Source organism: Lactuca sativa, chromosome 8, assembly GCF_002870075.4.
Source record: "Lactuca sativa cultivar Salinas chromosome 8, Lsat_Salinas_v11, whole genome shotgun sequence".
Lineage (NCBI taxonomy): Eukaryota > Viridiplantae > Streptophyta > Magnoliopsida > Asterales > Asteraceae > Lactuca > Lactuca sativa.
The window spans coordinates 185,794,971-185,814,726 of record NC_056630.2 but is presented as its reverse complement, the minus strand read 5'-3'; the positions used below and the strand labels follow the sequence as shown (position 1 = coordinate 185,814,726).

The following is a 19,756-nucleotide window of genomic DNA, read 5'->3' as shown; positions in this document are numbered from 1 at the left end:
TATTTTTACCACAAAATAGTCATCAACACAAGTTTTGAACAAAATGGAGACTAAAGTTTTATTCTTACAAAAATTGGGTCTTTGATGTGTGTAAAATGCACTTGTTTTATTCCTACTTTTTATTAATAAATTTAGCACACAAATGCAGTGAACCTGTCTTTTAGTGGTATAGTTGGGTAAATAGGATGTCGATCTCAGGGAACGGGAAAATTAAACTAATATCTAATTTTAACTAAGCAAATAATGAAAGTAAAAAGGTTTTTTCTCTAGTTTTGCAAGACTAGGAACTTAAACATACCATAAAAACACTTAATGAACTTAATAACTAAAGCAAACAACTAATTCACCAAATTTGATAAAGATGTTTCTATATAGGTTCAACCAATTCACACCTATGGTTATTTTGTATTTATGATAAATTAATTGTTATTGGCTACCAATTATAGTGGTTAGGTTCATGTTCATTACTCCTAACCCTTAGACAATTAATTACTTTAAGCGGTGATCAAGTGTTTAAACTAATTAATTCCCTAGATTAATGATTTGGATTAAATAAGATTTGTAGTGGTTAATCAAATTAATAGTTCAATTAACCTCTTGTTTGATGGTTTCTCAAACAAGCTCACACATTAATCTACCTATTATCTTATTAATCTTAGTTTCATAATCATTATTCCTAAGCATATGGTTAAGTGTTCACATAGACATATGAGGTTAACAACTAAGAGATGTTCATGCAGCTTAATTGTCTTCCAATTAACAGAAAATAGTTGTGATTAACGCATAAGGTTCTTTAACAAACTTAATTTAATAGATCACCAATAAACAATCAATCAAAAGCTAAGAATTAAACCATAGGATTTCCTTGGTATTCCCCAAACAGAAACAAAAACGTATTTAGCTCATAGTTGCAGTAAAAACAAACACCAAAACAAGTTTAACTAGATTAAACATATTCAATTCCTAAAGCTAAGTGGAATGATTAACCTAGTTGCTTGGATTCTTCAAGAGATTGAATATTAGAGTTCCTCAGCGCCTTCCAGGGTTCTCAATCGCAGATGGATCTTCCAAAATCGCCAGAAAAGTAGTCCCATCGGATAAAGGCTCAATTTTTATAGCTATCTCAAAACAGGGTGTACTCGACGAGTAGCAGATCCAACTCGCCGAGTAGGTTCGTAATTATCCGCCTTAAATCAGGAGTCTTAGCTTATCTTTTGGAATATTCCAATGGACTCGCCGAGTAGGCTCGTGTACTCGCCGAGTAGGAAAGCTTTTGTCCCTCAATCTACATTCTTTGGTCTCTAACTGCTTCCCCTTGTTCCCTTTCACTCCCAAGCATGTCTTTTGGACTGAAAACAAAATTTAAACAGTTTTAAGTACCTTTTGTCCACATTATTCACACAATTAGTTAAAAATGAATAAAAATTTATGCTAAATAATTAACTAATTATGCACATATCAGTCTTCATTGTAAATTTTTAGCTTATTGGGCCAAGAACGTCATTTTTACAAAAAGTGGGCTTTTTATATCAACTTTGTAAAAAATCAAGCTAAAATAAACAAAACAATAGCAAACGGCTTAAAAACGATATTCATATCCTTATTGGGCCTGGAAATAATATACATGTTTAGTGGGCCTTAGTGTCCTTTTACATGTATAATGGGCTTAGGATAGACATTCATATTCCTTTGAGCCTGGAAATAATAGACACGTATAATGGGCCTTAGTGGTCCACTTACATGTTTATTGGGCCTAGAAATGAGTTTTATATGTGTTCTTCTTTCTTTTGCTTTTTTTAGTGAATACTTGAAACAAAACCAACAATAACCAACAAACGGATTATTTTGATCCTTTTCTAGATTATTGGGCCTTAGTGGCCCATTTTTATGTGTGATAGGTCCTATATACAATTTATATGTTTATTGGGCCACATTGACCCATTAACATGTGCAACAGACCTTGGAAACTATTTGTGTGCTTTTTGGGCCTATAAATACCTTACATGTGAGATGGGCCTTAGTTGTCCTTTCATATATATATTTTGGGCCCATGTTATATAATTTCATTCCAATTTGGGCCTTTAAATGATTTACATGTTTAGCGACGCCTTAGTGGTTCACTTACATGGTTCATTGGGCCTGGAATGAGATTATACCTTTCTTCGCGTAAATTCGATTAAGGATCTAGTGATTTTTGTCGGTTGGAAACTATTAAGTGTACGATCGTAGCCTGTAGTTATAATCAGAGTCTCTTGGAGGGAGAGCAGGGATTTGTGTATAGATCTATACGGGGATGACACCCCACACCTGAGCTGTTTGCTACAGTTAGACTAACTCAGTCTAGGGTGACGAAAACCTTATAATCGAAAATCAAAACCGGCGTCCAACAACGCCAAGACAGGCGAAATTGTCATTATTTAGTATGGTTATGATGGCTCACTTAGAGGAATTAACGTTATGAAGTTTACGGAAGACCCTTCTATTTTCTTTTGGATTACTTGGAAACATTCTCGTACTGGTACTCAACCTCGGGGGTTGGTATGGTAGCTTTCTCTTTTATAGACAACATCGGGTTGTCTGGGAACATTCTCTTTACATGCTCTTTACATACTCTCTACATTCTCTTTACCCTTTTAGTCAAATAAACAAAAACATACATGCATTAATACAAGATCTGACACAAATATACTAAACATTTTTCAGAAAATATCGGATTTTCTGGTGGTTTCAAAGTTATAGAAAATATTTTCACAAATATGCTTATGAACTCACCAATATTTTTATGTTGACCGTTTTCAAAATAACTTGTATTCTCAGGAAACCGTTGAAGCAGGATGAATGAAACAATGAATGTTGTTATATTACATGTGTGATGATGATGATGTTATGTTTCATTTATATTCACTGTAATGATATTTCAAGATGAAGTCACGCACAAGCCCCCTGACGTTTCCGGTGTCTGGTTCAGGGGTGTGACAGCATTTTCAGGTCCAGATAAGTTTAGGGCCTGCATCTGATCCTCCCAGTCAAACGATTGTTCAACCATAGCCTTCTCGTTGTTGACCTGACCACCACTTTGATTGTTCCCAACTGCAACTATTGTCCTGTCATTATTTAATCTCTTGTCTGGCTGTGGACAATCACGAGCAAAATGCACTGGCTCGTGGCAGTTGAAACACCGCAGCTTTCCCTTGCTAAACCCAACCTTCTTGTCAGCACTCATTCCCCAGTTTTTCTTTCCGTTCTTCTTGGAAAACTATTTCGCCCTAAAAACTGACATGGCAATCCATCTCTTCAACATCTTCAGGATGAATCTGATCAAGATCGGCAAATGATAGTTGGGGTGGAAGATCTCCAGCTACGAGTGTATTGTAGCAATTGACAAGCCCTGTAGCAAGAGCGATATTTTCATCACCCTCCTTTCCTTTTGAAGAAGAAGCCACATTGGAGGAGGAAGCAGCTTGAGTAGCCACGAACGATTGGTTCTGTAAGAAAGGCATGGATGATGCAGAGGAAGTTGATGGAATGGGGAAGGACTGAACCTGAGCTTGCTGAGTAGCAAATGATTGACCTGCAGAAGGAAAAGTGAGAGATGAAAGAGCATTGTTAGAAGACATTCCAAGGTTTGCAGCTGAGTATGAGTTCACATGGTTGTTCTCTCGCTGCTTGTCATCAATATCACAGACCTTGATGACAGGCATCACTTCAGCAAGAGAGAGCCGGCTAAGATCCTTAGTCTTCTTTATGACAGCTACATTCATGTCCAAAGACTTTGGGAGAGCATTCAGTAGCTTCTTGTTTATCTCAGACTTTGTGTAGAAAATCCCGGCCAAAGTCATTTCAATGTTTAGAGATGTGAACCGCTGCAGCTGTGCTTCAAGAGTCTCTCCCAGAACGTAGTTGAACATATTGAAACGTTGTCGCAGCATATCTTGGCGACTCTCCCTCCTATCTTTGTTCCCTTCATAGACCTCAATTACGGCTTCCCACAAAGCCTTAGCAGAAGTGTACTCCCTTAAACCTTGAGCAATGTCTGGAGATAGAACCATGGTCAAGGTGGCCAAATCCTTTTCTTGCTCTTCAACCTTCTCGAAGTCTTCATCAGTGTAGTTTTCCATCTTTTTGTCAACCACTTGCCCTGTAACAGTAGTGGTTATTCTGACAGGATCTTTTATTATGATTCTCCAGATTTTGAAGTCCTTCATCTTTATGTACTGCTCAATTATGTACTTCCATTCTAGGAAGCTTTCAGCGGATAAGAGTCTAGAAATTTGGGTGGTTGTGCCCATAACTTAATCTAGCTCATGATGGTTTGTTTGACTTTGAGAATCCATTATTATTATTTAATTAATATGAAGCATAAATTAAATTATTTATTATTCAATTAAGCTTCTGGTCAAACACAGTCAAAACACTCTTTGCGGCCGTAAACAGAGTTCACGGTCAGATGAGGGTTTGCAGTTGTAAACTCCGTGTTTACGGTCGTAAAGTGTTCACGATCTAAAGTTCACGGTCCAAGAACAGTCAGTTTCCAGTTTATGAATATTCCTTATTTGCGGTTCAAGAACACAATTTATGATACAAGAACTTTGAAGAGTTTGCGGCCGTAAACTGAGATCACGACCATAAGCTAAGGCCGTAAGCTCTTAAACTTGAGAGAAATTGCAGATCTTTCGACGAAACTGAGAACCCTTTTGCAGAAATCACCAACTTTAGTCGCAAAAAGATGTGAACTCGCTCCAAAATCGATTATAGAGTGCCTTTGACACTGGTCTTGCTCTGATACCAATTGTAAGGTCCTGAAAGGATCTTACCAGTGATCAAATAGTAATAACAATCAGATAAACAAATAAGAACGAGTAGAATAAGAATCAAACAAGCTTGCACATGCTTTTTCTATTAGAATCACGTCTGGTACAACTTGCAGTTTACAAGAGCTTAGAATACCGAGGCATCAACAACCACAAAAGACCTAACATACCCCTATATATAATATCATGGGTTGGCCTTGGGTTTACGGCCGTAAACTCATTACAGTGACCGTAAACTCCAAGCACAATACTACAAGCTATCAAATGACCAAAAGAACCTATTACATGGAAAGCCTAGACCAAACCACTAATTGGACCCTTCAATTTATTTTGAATTTGAGATATTGTGCTTATATTATGTTATGCGTAAGTACTTTTCTTGTGAGTTCTGTACCTGCCTTGGTGTTATTTGACTCGGGTGCGAGTCGATCTTTTGTATCATTAGCCTTTAGTCAGCACATCAGTATCCGCCGAGAGGCGTTGAGTCGACCTCTACGAGTTTCCATAGCTGACGAGAGAGTGGTGTATACCACTGATGTGATTCGAGGATGTGTACTCGAGATCTTCGGCGTTGAATTTCCGATTGATTTGGTCCCGATTGCGATGGGAGATGTCTGTGTCATCGTGGGCATGGACTGGTTGAGCAGATTTGGAGCGGTTATTAACTGCGAGCGACAGCTGGTGACCATACGAGACCCTAGTGGGGGAGTTCTTACGGTGTAAGGCGAGGGTACCCATTCTGGGTTAGCATTCTGTTCGGTTGCTAGAGCGAGGCAGAGCCTACAGCAGGGCTGTAGTGGATTTGTGGCTTATGTGATGGATACGAGGTTTGATGCGGAGAGGCCGAGAACGGTCGATGAGGTTCCAATAGTACGTGAGTTCCTGGATGTTTTCCCCAAAGAGTTGTCGGGTGTGCCTCCCGAGAGGCAAAGTAGAGTTCTGTATCGATTTGGTTTCGGGGGTAGCGCCTATCGCCAAGGCGTCCTATGGTCTTGCGCCACCAGAGATACAGGAGTTATCGTCACAACTTCAGGAGCTGCTAGGGAAGGGGTTTATTCGGCCGAGTAGCTCGCCATGGGGAGCGCCGATCCTTTTTCTAAAGAAAAAGGATGGTTTACACCGGATGTGCATCGATTACCGAGAGTTGAACAAGTTAACGGTCAAGAACCGTTACCCCTTACCAAGGATCGATGATTTGTTCGATCAGTTGCAGGGAGCGTCTTGGTTCTCCAAAATCGATCTGAGTTCTGGATATCATCAGATGAGAGTGCGTGATGAGGATATCCAGAAGATGGCGTTCAAGACTCGTTATGGGCATTACGAGTTCGTGGTGATGCCTTTCAGGCTCACCAATGCACTGGTGGCATTCATGGACCTAATAAACAGGGTGTGCAGACAGATGTTGGATCGTTTGGTGATAGTGTTCATTGATGATATATTGGTGTATTCGAGATCCAAGGAGCAACATGAGGAGCATTTGAGAGAGATCCTTGGAGTTCTGAGATCGGAGAGGCTTTACACAAAATTCTCCAAGTGTGACATCTGGTTACGAGAGGTCCAATTCCTAGGACATCTCGTTAACCAGAATGGGATATTGGTCGATCCGATCAAGATTGAGGTGGTGATGAGTTGGGAGGTGTCGAGATCCCCCACCGAGATCAGGAGATTTCTGGGGTTGGCCGGCTATTATAGGAGATTTATTAAAGATTTCTCCAAGATTGTTGTTCCTCTCACTAGGTTGACCCGAAAGGGCGTGGCTTTTAATTGGGGCCCAGAGCAGCATGTCTCCTTTTAGACAATTCGCCAGAGATTATGCGAAGCCCCGGTGTTAGCCCTTCCGGAGGGGATGGAGGATTTTGTAGTGTATTGTGACGCATCCATATCGGGATTGGGTGCGGTGCTGATGCAGAGGGGGCATGTGATAGCATACGCATCGAAGCAGCTGAAGCCTCATGAGGTGAGGTATCCTACTCACGATCTGGAGTTGGGGGCTGTGGTGTTCGCCCTCAAGATCTGGCATCACTATCTGTATGGGGTTCGGTGTACCATATACATGGATCACAAGAGCTTGAAGTATTTGATGGATCAACCCAACCTGAATATGCGCCAGAGGAAATGGTTGGATATGGTAAAGGATTATGAGTGTGAGATCCTGTACCACCCGGGCAAGGCTAACGTTGTATTCGATGCCCTAAGTCGTAGGGCAAAGAGTGCCCTGATACGTGATGTTTGTCTGAGGTTGACAGTGATGACTCCGGTGTTGGACACCATTCGGGAGGCTCAGGTTGAGGCCATGAGGCTGGAGAACCGCAAGAGAGAGCGGGTGATCGGGCAGGTGTCTGAGTTCGTTGCTGATAGCCGAGGGCTTATGACCTTTCAGGGTCGAATTTGGGTGCCATTTAAGGGCGGGGCATGTACCATTCTGATGGAGGAGGCGCACAGATCGAGGTTCTCGATTCATCCCGGGGCCACTAAGATGTATTTGGACCTGAAGAGAGACTATTGGTGGCCCTGTATGAAGAGGGATGTTGCGCGGTTCGTGGAGAGGTGCTTGACCTGTCGCAGGGTTAAGGCCGAGCACCAGCGTCCGCATGGCAAATTGCAGCTACTTGAGGTTCCCCAATGGAAGTGGGAACAGATTACCAAGGATTTTATCACCAAATTGCCGAGGACTGCGAGGGGGTGTCGATGCAATTTGGGTGACCGTTGACCGGCTGACGAAGAGCGCTCATTTCCTGGCCATCAGTGAGAGCTCTTCCACAGAGAGACTGGCAGAATTGTATGTGAGGGAGGTGGTATCGCGGCATGGAGTACCGATCTCGATTGTGTCAGATCGTGATGTGCGATTCACTTCCAGGTTCTGGAAGAAATTCCATGAGGAGTTGGGTACGAGGCTACATTTCAGTACCGCATACCACCCACAGATGGACGGATAAAGTGAGCGGACGATTCAGACGCTCAAAGACCTGTTTCGAGCATGTGTATTGGACTTTGGAGGAAGTTGGGACACGTATTTGTCGTTGGCTGAATTTTCTTATAAAAACAGTCACCATTCGAGTATCGGTATGCCTCCCTTTGAGCTTTTATATGGAAGGAGGTGTCGGACCCCCATTTGTTTGGGAGAGGTAGGGAAGCGAGTGATGGGTAGCACTGAGATATTGTTTAAGACGACTGAGCAGATCCAACAGGTCAGACAGAGGTTAATGACAGCCCAGAGCCGGCAGAAGAGTTATGCGGATAGGCGGCGATTCGAGCTTGAGTTCCAGGTAGGAGATTTCGTACTCCTAAAGGTATCTCCTTGGAAAGGAGTAATCTGATTCTGAAAGAGGGGCAAGCCGGGGCCCCTGTAATTGGTCCATTCAGGGTAACCGCCAGGGTGGGCAGGGTAGCATATTGTTTGGAGCTACCTGCAGAGTTGGGTCAGATTCATGAAACCTTCCACGTGTCTCAGCTGAGGAAGTGTATAGCCGGTGAGTCGGCGGTGGTGTCGTTGAAGGATATTCAGGTGAATGTGAGCCTAAATTATGTTGAGAGTCTAGTTGCAATTATGGATCGAAAGATCAAGGTTCTGAGAAACAAGGAGGTGCCCCTGGTTCAGGTCCAGTGGCAACATCGGAAAGGGTCCGAAGTGACTTGGGAGCCGGAGTCGGAGATGTGGGAGCAGCATCCAGAGTTGCTTGCAGAGCGAGACTTCGAGGGCGAAGTCTGATTCTAATGGGGGAGAATCGTAACATCCGGATTTTCGGGTATGTTATTTTTATTATTTATTTTGAGGATCATTGATCTACTCGACGAGTTGGTGCTATAACTCGTCGAGTAGAAGCGGTGTAGCCACGTGAGTTTAATGAACTACTCGACGAGTCCAAGAGTAGACTCGCCGAGTAGGCACTGTAAGTGGAAACCCTAAATCCCCGGGCCTACACCCTATTTAAAGGACCTTATGGCCCTCATTTGTGGCTACCTTCATCCTTGAGAGTACCAGTGCATCTGTGAGTCTTGTGAGTGAGAAAAGAGGCCATTGTTCACCATTTCTTGTGTGTTTTAGCAAGAAGGAAGGAGGAAGGAGAAGCTAGGCGGGTTGGGGAGCTTGGATCAACTTCCATTTGATCAGAGGAAGCTGTTGGAGGTATCAATATGTGCTTATTCTCGTAGTTTTGATGATTTAGTTGAATCTAGGGTTTCCTTATGCATTATTTAGTTTGAATCTGGAGTGTGTGAGGTCCCAAGGTGAATTGATTCTTAGATATGGGCCTTAAGAGGTCCAGAGAGCCCCTATCACTCTACTTTATGTCATTCCTTTGAAGTTATGAACCAAGGTGGCCATTTTAGTAGTTATTTCACCAAAAGAAGCCTTGGGTGCGTTGCATGTGAGTCAAGATTCGACCTGTACGTGGTTATTGGTCATGGGGAAGTCAGATCTATAGTTTAGAGAAGCAGATCTGACCTCAGAAGGCCAGATTAAGTGTTGTCATGGGAGCAACTCGTCGAGTCCATAAGTAGACTCGACGAGTCGAGTCGGGGTTGTCCCGCGATTCGTTGCAGAGAACCCGGCGAATGGAGGAGGAACTCGACGTGTCAAGTGAGGCTTAGAAGGATTCAGAGGAACCGCGTGGACTCGCCTTCTCGCCCGGATGCACTCGACGAGTCTGGTCAAAGTTTGACCGTTGACTAGAGTTGACTCCGTTGACTTTTAAGGTTGATTCAATGTTTGGACTTGTGAGCCAGTGGAGGGGTAGAATGGTCTTTTACCCTTCTTAGAGAACTTAGAGAGGGTTTAGCATAGTCTTTGAAAATCGTATTAGTTAAAGTAATGATTTTGTGTGATTAGGCGAAGGCTAGATCAGTATTTCCGAGTTCGAGGTCTACCAAGCTATCCGAGGTGAGTTTTCTCACTATACTTTACCTAGAGTGGTAAGTAGGGTTATGTGACAGAGTATCTTGTATGCTATGTGTTGCACTGCATTATTTCTATGTGATTTATGTTGTGTGTATTCCAGAGTTCACAGAGTTAGGACTAAAGGGTCCGCAGAGTTAGGGCCAGTGGGCCCACAGATTTATAGCCTCGAGTAACTAATATGTGTTATGTGTGGTATTTTGGGGAACTCACTAAGCATTTATGCTTACAGTGTTTTGTGTTATGTGTTTCAGGTACCAGTGAGGATCGCAGGAAGGCGCCGGCATGATCAGTACACACATGTGGAGTTTTTATGTATTGTGGTCTTGGGTTGAATTTTATGGATTTGATATGAGATACATGGAGATTAATAAACGAAATTATATTATTTTATGTGAAAAATTGTTTTGGAATTTACGTTGTTACAGTTGTGCTCCTGCAGTGACTAGCAGTATACCCCTTCTTCTTGCACTTCGTGCAAACAAAATAATCACTTGGATGATGACGGTTGCACTGATTGCACCATGAAGATTGTGGTTGTGTGGGTACTACTATCGTGGCTACATAATTGGTTGCCACTTCTTGTCTTTTCTCAGATGATTGTCTGGGATTCTTCCCATTAAACTTGCTCTTGTTTGTTCCAGATTTGGGAGACTCAGCCTTTGAGACCACTACTGTTCCTTGGATCTTTGTGAGGGTTAGCTGATGAGCTATTCTCTTGGTGATGTCATAGGTTGTAGGCTTTGATGCGATCACCATGCCTTTAATTTGTGATGCTAAACCCCAGATGTATCGCTCAATCTTCTTATATTCAGGGGTTACAAGTGCTTGACACATTACTGCCAGATCATTAAATCTAGCAGTATAAGCTTTTATCTCTGAACCCTTCATGGTTAGGGTCCACAATTCTTGTTCGCAGCAATTCTTTGAGCTATGATTTCTTCAAGTTCTGCTGTACTTATTGGGGGGTTTGGTTCTGGTGGTTGTTGTTGTGGTGCTGATCATTGGTTAGGGTTTAGCCGAGCACTACTCCTTCTAGGCATTTTGTTTTAGTTCCTATTATAAATAATAAGAATTTTATGAGTTTATTTAGTCATTTAATACACGAGTACTAAATACTTCAATTATTCTTCAAAGTGTAAAACATAATGGATAATACAATGATTATTGTAATATATGCTTCATATTATTACCAGTGGTTACATCAGTTTATTTAGGCTTATAAGAGAAAAGTTTCTATAAACATTGCAAAATTTTCAAGGTTTTCTACATCCTGGCTATAAACTTTACTCTTCTTGCCTTAACTAGTCTGATTTTTCTATTTACAAAACCACTAGTTTTAGATTATCTACCAGAAACCTAAGTGATGACCTAGCACGTCAGTGACATTCACCACTTGTTCCTCAAGTGCTTGATTTCTCTGCTCAAGACCTCCTGTGCTTTCTTCATTTCTTGAGGTTTGATTGTAAAGCTCTAACTCTACAATCCTTGCATCGTGAGTAATCATGTCATTATAAGCGAAATTTATACGATGATGGACATCCATCACCGATCCCTGATCCCGCGTCCTTTATACTTCTAACCTTCGTACTCTTCCAGAGAGATGAGGAGCCCTTCCTTCAACAATTTCCATCTTATCTTCAATTTTCACACTTTTCTCAAACAATTGAGATAAAGTGTTAACTTCAGAAGAATGTGGGGGATGTGGTAAAGATGATTGACCAGTCTCATACATCTTAGCAGCTCTTTCTTCTGCCACCCACCTATCAACAGTTTGTGCTATCCGTGCAGGTTCATCTTCAAATCTATGACTTCCTGAAGATGACACCTTCTGATTCTTCTTAATCCTTTTCCATATTGGTATGGATTTACGTGTCGTGCGTTTCATCTTCGCTCCTTCTAGAACTTGACGGTAAAGAGTGTTGATTGGTGGTAAAGATGATGCCACCGATTTTGTCTCCTCCATTGGCTCGCTCTCTTCCATTGTTTCACTCTCTTCCCATTCGTTGGAAGGTAAAGGTGCTCCATCATCATAAGGTATTGGATGAAAGGTGGTTGGATTTATAGGGTAGTAAGGATCGCCTACCAACATGGGGAATGAAACTTCCTCTTCTTCATCCGTATCCTCGATGATTATCCATTCTCGTGAATGTGCCATGTCAAATTCCTATACATTTTGGATCACCAAGAGTTTAGTCTATCAAATATTACTCCCAAATTAAATAGTTCATATGATCTGATCATAATAAAATGTAGTTGCGCACCTACACCTAGTTGTGATAGGATATACGCACATATAAACTGTAGTTGGAATATTTGATCTAAATCCTTGAGATCAAAAACATTTCGGGTATTTAAGGTGTATTCTCATCGTGGGTCTGAGTCTTTATATATGACTCTATATTCTTATTTATTGTATCCACGCTTTAATTATTGTTTGTTACTTCAGGTCTATCTGATAAGGCTCCGGCCAGTCAGGACAATCGAAAGGGCATGATCATTTGAGCATATAGCCGTTCTGGAATCCAACAACCCAAATCGACATGTATATCCTGTCACCGCTCCCGTAAGTAGTCCTTCAGTAGAATAATTAATAATACTTTTTATTGTAGGCTAAGGGATATACATAAACCTAATAGAGTAAGCCCTAAACTATAGACATGTTTTCCTAAGAAAGTACTAGTTCACTATAGTTAATAGCTCTGATACCAATCTGTCACACCCCAACCATCGGCGGAAACACCTGGTGATGTAACGTCATTCTTCGTATCACAGTTATATAACATACATTGAATAGTACTAAAGAAAATACAAACCTTTATTGATGATTGAAAGTTACATTACTGTTTAACTAGAACCTATTAAATAATACCCGACTATTGTATACTTCTTAATGAATAGAAAGGTAATAGTAAAACTTCTTCTGTTCGAATACATACAAGCTTTTCAATTTCCTGAAAACACATGCATTTAAAAATACGTCAACATAAAGTTGGTGAATCCACAGGTTTTGACTCCATATAAAAATAATATATTTTCCAAGTTCAAAAGTATAGTTTTGAAAGTATCATTTTGAATCTCCAACGATTAGTAGATATATTAGGTATAATAGTTTACTTAACAATTAAGTGATATACCTACACGTTCCATGTACCTAGGGTATAAGTATGGGTAAACTTATACTTAACATTTATACTTGTATGACGACAAAGTATAATGTTTCTAACAATTTGCTACCATGAGCCTGTAACCGCTGCTATGACATTATACCTCTGATAAAACCCACTCATGATTTCCATGAGGACAACCCACTCATGATTTACATGAGGACAACCCAATCTTGATTTCCATGAGGAACACCACACGCTTCATCGACGCCGGAAAAAATAACAAATAAAAGGATAGTTTTCACTTGCTTATATTTGATTGTAGCTAGCAACCACGAGTGGGGTTGTCAACCCATATACTAATTATACACGACTTCCTCGCTCACATGGGATTAACGGTTACAGTTCAGAGGACTTCTGCTAAGATCCACAATCTTAGTTGATGAATACAATTACTCATGTGGACTTCAATGGTTTCCTATAGCTCTAACAACAAAAGCATTTTCGTGTCTAAAACCCTAAGTTACTAGACTATGCTTTTAAACATTACTCCTAACTTCATAACATTTAGGCAGTATAACAGCTATAATTTGAAGTAAAACCAGGTTTTATCTTGAAATAAAACCAATAACAACAACATATAACATACCAAGTTTTATCTTGTCATAAAATAACAATAACAACATATAGCATACCAAGTTTTATCTTGACATAAAACAAATAATAGTAACATACTTTATAAATTAACATATAGAACTTCCGAATATAACTTCGGAACTATATCGCACACAACATATATATAGAATCCTAAGTATAACTCAAGATCTACATTAGTATAATAACATGCTATCAAGTTGATAATAGTTGTATATATTCAAAATATTATATTTAGAATAACTATATCCGGGTTAATATAACTATCTACGTTGATACTAATATACCATCATATAGACATAATAGTAACGTATATACAATATTTAGCATGAGTTTTCCCCCGAAAATATTAGAAAGTGGGGCCATGAAACTCACCCTAGTAGCGTGAATTTATGTAATCTAAGCAGAAACGGTCAGCGGTATGAGGTCGTCCGGGCTCGGGATGCAAGAGGGCTTCAGCAAATGCAAGAAATGGAAGAAGTTCAGGTGTAGGAATAGTTGAAGTTGGACCTGCTATTTATAGGAAGATTTTAGGCCTCTCACATCGTGAGCCATATAGTCTCACGTCGTCAGCCATGGCTGGTCACCCCGTAGACTTTCCATATGCATCCCTAGCTTCGGAAGGTGGCCATGTGACTCTTCACGTCATGAGATATCCTTGCTCACGTCGTGAGCTTAGAAATTATCCCTTCGTAGCCTCGTCACACACCTTCTAGGTCCAAAATGTGGTAAAATGACTCCTCACGTCGTGAGTTTCTATGCTCACGTCGTGAGCTCAGTCGGATTAGGGTTTCTGACAGCTGTATCTTCGGAAGGTCGTAACTTTCACATACGAACTCCGTTTTTGACGTTCTTTACATGCACGCATAGGTATTTACGAGTACTACAACTCTCTTTTAGACTCCAATAGCTAATTCTAAGTTTATTTTAAAATCCTCTTATTATAGAGATTTATAGTGTTCGGTTTATCATAACTTCTTCACGCGAAGTCAGATTCAGACGTTCTCTATATTTTTGGAATCGTATGAATGTATACTTTGAGTTGTATCATAAAGAAAGTTCACATTTGTATTAGAATTTATCATGAACTACATAGTACATTTATCACATTACTAGTTTAATAAAATCACATTACATGATTGGCATAATCACATGTGATTGTTATTGACCTATTTTGACTGGTGTTACACAGCTAATAGTGGGTGTCGCTGCTGATAGTTGTTATTCTTGTAGTACCTACCCATGGCCCATTGCATTAGGGGTAAAGTGTGGAGCACTTGCAATATTTTGGGCATGTAAGGTTAGACTATTATTTATGGTGCCAATATCACATGAGAAGTTTGGAGAAAGACTTGCCACAATTGTTACGGGATTGTATCCACCGAACAAAAAGAGTATTGTCTTGAAGTTAACGAACAAATCCTAATTTAACGTGTATCTGCGCTTTCATCAAAATGGAATAATCTCATTAACTAGTATACCTACAAACTTTTAGAAATATTTAAACATTTAAATATTAATGATGTACCTTTAAATTGGGGAGTATAGCCAAGTAAATTCTGAGTTGTTTTATGTTCAAAGAGGTCTTCAAATCTATGGGGAGGATTAAAAAAACGATCATGGTTTAGGAAGTAATCTCCTGAGGTTAACTGAAAAGCAGACAGGTCTCCACCAATGATATGTTTCCACGACTTGTAATAACTTAAAGGATCTTTTTCATTGTCTCTATCTTTGTACACAGGATTGACGGCACACTCTCTTACCATTACACCACCATCTTCCTCTTCCTCTACTATGGTGACACTAACTTCATCGCCATTTTCAATCTCATTGTCCCCAAACATCCAATGGCTTAACCATACTATATCTTCATCACCTTCTCGGACAGCAAATATATAACCATAATATATCCAGGTGCGATTTTTTGTCACGTTCTGTACTTTTGTTCTTAAAGAACTTACCATTCCAGTTCCCGAAAATGTATGCACAAAGCTTATATTTATTCCTTCTATCTTTTTATTCATTGAAGACGATGGCATGGTAAATGATATTGATGAACCGCTGCTTTTATGAGGTACCCAATCTGGAACTGCTTTCCCAGGAAAACATGTGCTAAATATTCCAAATTCGTATAACATCTGCAATTAACACATTACATTGTACGAATTTTATGCATATGAGTGTGTGTGTGTGTGTGTGTGTTTGTGAGATCCATAAAAATAGAGCAGAAGAAAGAGAATACCTGGATTGGGAGATTCTTTGGACGAGACGATATGAATAAATCCCATATCCAGACCTGGTGATCTTTTACATGTCGTATATTTGTCCACCCCAAGCGACATAATATCTGCTCATCAGTTTGTGCTATTGCTTCAATTTTTAATATGCCTTTAATTTCGGTCAATGACTCCGAATTTCGGTAATACACATCTGGTAGGGCCGACATTTCTTGAGGGAATGTTATTTTAATAAGTGACGAACAAAATTTAGCAGACAGATATTTGATTGTACGTGGAGGGCACAATACCGACTTCAACATCCAACATTCTCCAACATCGAGTACCTCAACCCTGCTAAGGCTTCTCACACAATCAGGCAGGGACTCAATTGGATTCTTATTTAGATATAATCTCTTCAACATTGACATGCTACTGAAGTCGTTTGGAAAGGACTCATTAGATAAATTATTTCCCTTAAGTGACAAGGTTACTAGTGAAGGTAGCAAAAATGATTTTGGACTTTTCGATAAAAATTCTCCTACAGAAGAGGAAAATGCATATGACTCCATATCCTTCATCCGCATTAGAAATTCACTAGCACCTAAGCAACCATCTAATGATAGGCTTCTAACATTCTTTAACTTGCTAATGCTAACTGGAACATTACTAAGCTTACTGCAGTAGCTCAGGTCAACAATAACAAGGCTATTGCATCCACCAATTGACTCACACACATGAACCAAGCTTTTACAGTTTTTAAGAAACAACCTCTCAAGTGCAGGTAACCCAGAGAAGCCTTCAACTCTAACAAGCTTGCAATAACTCAGATTAAGAATCTTCAATGACCCAAGAACCTGTTCCATTGGATATCCTCTAATCAAGAATGTAATAATGAAGATATTAATAAACTAAAAATTGAGTTAAAAGCTTTAATTTCATACCTTTGGCTTCTTCCAAAGCTGTGTCAAATTACTGTAAGACATGTCAAGAGAAACCAAATTTTTCATTGGTAAGTCTGAAGGTATGAATTTTGAATGGAATCCACGCATGCACAACCACCTTAAACCTTTTGGAAAATTCTTGTAAGATCCTTCGATTTTTACATTATTGAGTTGGAGCAGCTTTAGCTTATCCATCTTTCTTAATGCATCTGCTCTCAATTCCACTTTTTTGCAATGAGAAGATGAAAGCATTAGGAGAAGCCGAGCAAAAAACAACCACATTATTAAAAAGAACTCATAGACCATCTGCATTGGTTGAGCAGCTCTATAACTCTTGTTCACATCATTTTGGATGTTATGCTCTGTCACACTACTTATTGATCTATGTAATGTCTCTTCCCTGAATAAATTCATGTCAAGGATAAGACCTTGAATTCTTTGGGTACCCTATCAAAAAGAAAATCACAACAAGCATTAATTGTTACATACTGATCATGATAAGGTTAACGAATACTCATGATGACTATGTTGTATTAGTGTATTACCTTGTCATTTTTTAACAAATTGAGGGACTCCTCATGTTTCCATACACGACTACGCTTCCATGGCTTATCAGGTGATTCTTTGCGGACTAAATCTCTCCCCATCTCTTGAAGCAACTGATGCATTGTCAACTCATTATCATCTCCAATTGCGAGAAAACACCTATCAATGAGCTCAGTGATCCCATATGATGCTTGAAACCCGCATTCCTTTAATATTGTTTCTGTAACTTCTCTTTCTTTTCCAACAAAAAAGCAAGCAATGTGCTTAAAAAGTTCTTTGCAGTCCCCTGATAAAGAATCAAAGCTAATTTGCAGAACCTCTTGTACATCAATTAAATATCCTTTTGACTCCAACATTTCAAGGACAGCACTCCATGCGGCTGCATCTTCATTAATTAATGAACTACCCAAAATTTTAAGAGCCAATGGATGTCCTCCACAATACTTGACAACGTGTTCTGCTTCTTTCTCATAACCTTTCTTGGGATCAATGTTTCCAAACGCATGCCAACATAAAAGTCTCGTGGATGCAGTGTCACTTAAGCCATGAAGTGCATGCTTTGTATGTTCTGGAGGAAATTTCATACAAAACAATGAACACTTTTCTGTTAGGGACCCATCTTTGGTTGTTATTATAATCTTGCTTCCTGGATGAAAACCTTTTGTTCCAATCAACACATCCAGTTGCTCAAAGTTATCTACATCATCAAGAACCAAAAGTGTCTTTTTCCTAGATAATGCCTTTTCAACCTTAGATGTGCACCAATCTGCATTATTTTCTTCAATATTTCTTTTCTTGAGAATGTCTCCAAGAAGCTGTTTTTGCAAATCTAGTTGTGAACATGTCTGTTGTGCGCATCGTTCTCCAATGGCTTCAACAAAGCTACTTGTTTCAAATTCATGGCAGTGCAACATATACATATGTTTTGCCAATGTTGTTTTCCCGATCCCAGGCATTCCCCAAATTGTGAGAATTTCAGCAGCTTCGGAAGATCCTCTTTTTAACCAGGAGCTGATGGTATTAATAGAATCGTCCATCCCAATTAGGTGTGGGATTCTCATTCTCCTTTGCAAGTGTAGTTCCAGTCTAGTACTAATTTCTTTCACGACTTCTTCAATGACCTCCGTCTCTCTTCTGAAAAAGGAATCAAATTTGATCAACAAGACACAGCAGCCCATATATCAAATCAAATAAAACTGATCAATAAAAATATACACACAGCTTAACCAAATGGTGGTGCCACTTTGTATAAAGCTAAATGTCACAATGGTATGCTCTAATTAAGACCCCCCGGAATGTTGGATTTAACAAAACGTATGTTGAAAGAGAGGGAGAATAGAATTGCAGATGCCATCATGGGAGAATATACATGTGAATCACAAACTATGGTGAGTAATATCTCTTTCTCAGGCAGGACATTCGATCAACTACATGCAAGGCACTTTATGTCTATTTATTCCACCAGAAGGTTTCTACTGGATTCTTAAATTTTTGTGTATGTGAAAGCTAGGTTTATAATTCACAAGGCTTCAGTAAGAATAGTGGTTTGCTTTGTCATCATTAACTGGACTTGGTTTCCAGTATATGATGTATGTTGGCTGTACTTCTCCATACAAAACAGAAATTTTTTGTAGAAATATAGTATGAATGTTTTACCTTCCAGTTGCATCTTTTCCTTTCAAATCAACAATCTCTGTAAGTCCTTTCGTCCACAGCTTCAACTGATGAGCACCTTGAATTTTCTTCTCCACATCCTTTTCAGACTCAATTCTCTTTTTATGTTGAAATAAGGCTTCTCCAAAAGTGCTTTCTTGCTTCCTGATATGTGCCGGCTCGACATTGTAAAAAATGGGCAGAACAATATGGTCAGAGACCCTTCGTTGCTCAAGGATCATCACGAGCTCGTCCAGACACCATGTTGAAGATGCGTAGTTCTTAGACAACACAACTATGGAAGCACGGGAGCTTTTTATAGCTCTTGCAAGTTCTGGTTTAAGTTCTTCCCCAGTTTCAACCTCTTCCTCATCAAGAAAGGTAGAGATGTTTTCATTCACCAAAGCTTGGTAGAGGTGATCCATAAAACCCAGACGAGTGTCTTTCCCTCTGAAACTCAGGAAAACATCATATGTTATTTCCGCTTCATGTTCTTCTGATAATTCGGTGAGGATGGCCATGGAAGTTGAGAATTACAAGAGTGTATATGATCTGCTGGGATTATAAGTTTCGCTGCTTCTGATTTTGGTTGTCTGAGATCTAAACTTTTAGATGAATGTCTCTTATTTGGTATCAGACTCAACGTTTGGCAACAAAGTCAATGTTTTTTTCTTCTTTAGGTGACTTGGTCTCTGGTTGAACAGATTCTTCTTTCTCGTTTTGAAAAGTCAACAATAACATATGACGTTTAGCTTTTCAAAAATATCCAATTTTGGCTTAAATCATACTATTCAAAAGTATGATAATCCATGTTTCTTACAAGGGGGTATAGTAGTCAGTGTTTGTTGTCTTGTTTAGCTGGCTTGGTCTATTCAACTCTCCTGTTGAATAGATTCTTCTTCTCTTTTCGAAAAGTCAACAATATGATATG

General features: G+C 39.6%; 1 protein-coding gene across 4 annotated transcripts; it reads right to left on the bottom strand.

Annotated features, from left to right (window-relative positions):
• Positions 1-891: 891 nt before the first annotated feature.
• LOC111911860 (disease resistance protein RUN1) lies at positions 892-19,481 on the bottom strand. Of its 4 annotated transcripts, XM_052766195.1 has the most exons (7): positions 18,829-19,481; positions 17,172-18,306; positions 16,627-17,073; positions 16,454-16,539; positions 15,709-16,036; positions 14,995-15,604; positions 892-1,349 (listed from the first exon to the last, which is right to left on the bottom strand). In XM_052766195.1, exons 1-7 carry the CDS (start codon positions 19,344-19,346, stop codon positions 1,189-1,191), a joined length of 3,285 nt encoding a protein of 1,094 aa, XP_052622155.1. In that variant the 5' UTR covers positions 19,347-19,481; the 3' UTR covers positions 892-1,188. The 4 variants fall into 4 exon arrangements, with proteins under 4 accessions (XP_052622155.1, XP_052622154.1, XP_023763369.1 ...); XM_052766194.1 differs by having other exon boundaries at positions 15,709-16,539; positions 18,829-19,480; XM_023907601.3 differs by lacking the exon at positions 892-1,349 and adding an exon at positions 14,509-14,904 and having other exon boundaries at positions 15,709-16,539; positions 18,829-19,479.
• Between the last annotated feature and the right edge of the window lie 275 nt (positions 19,482-19,756).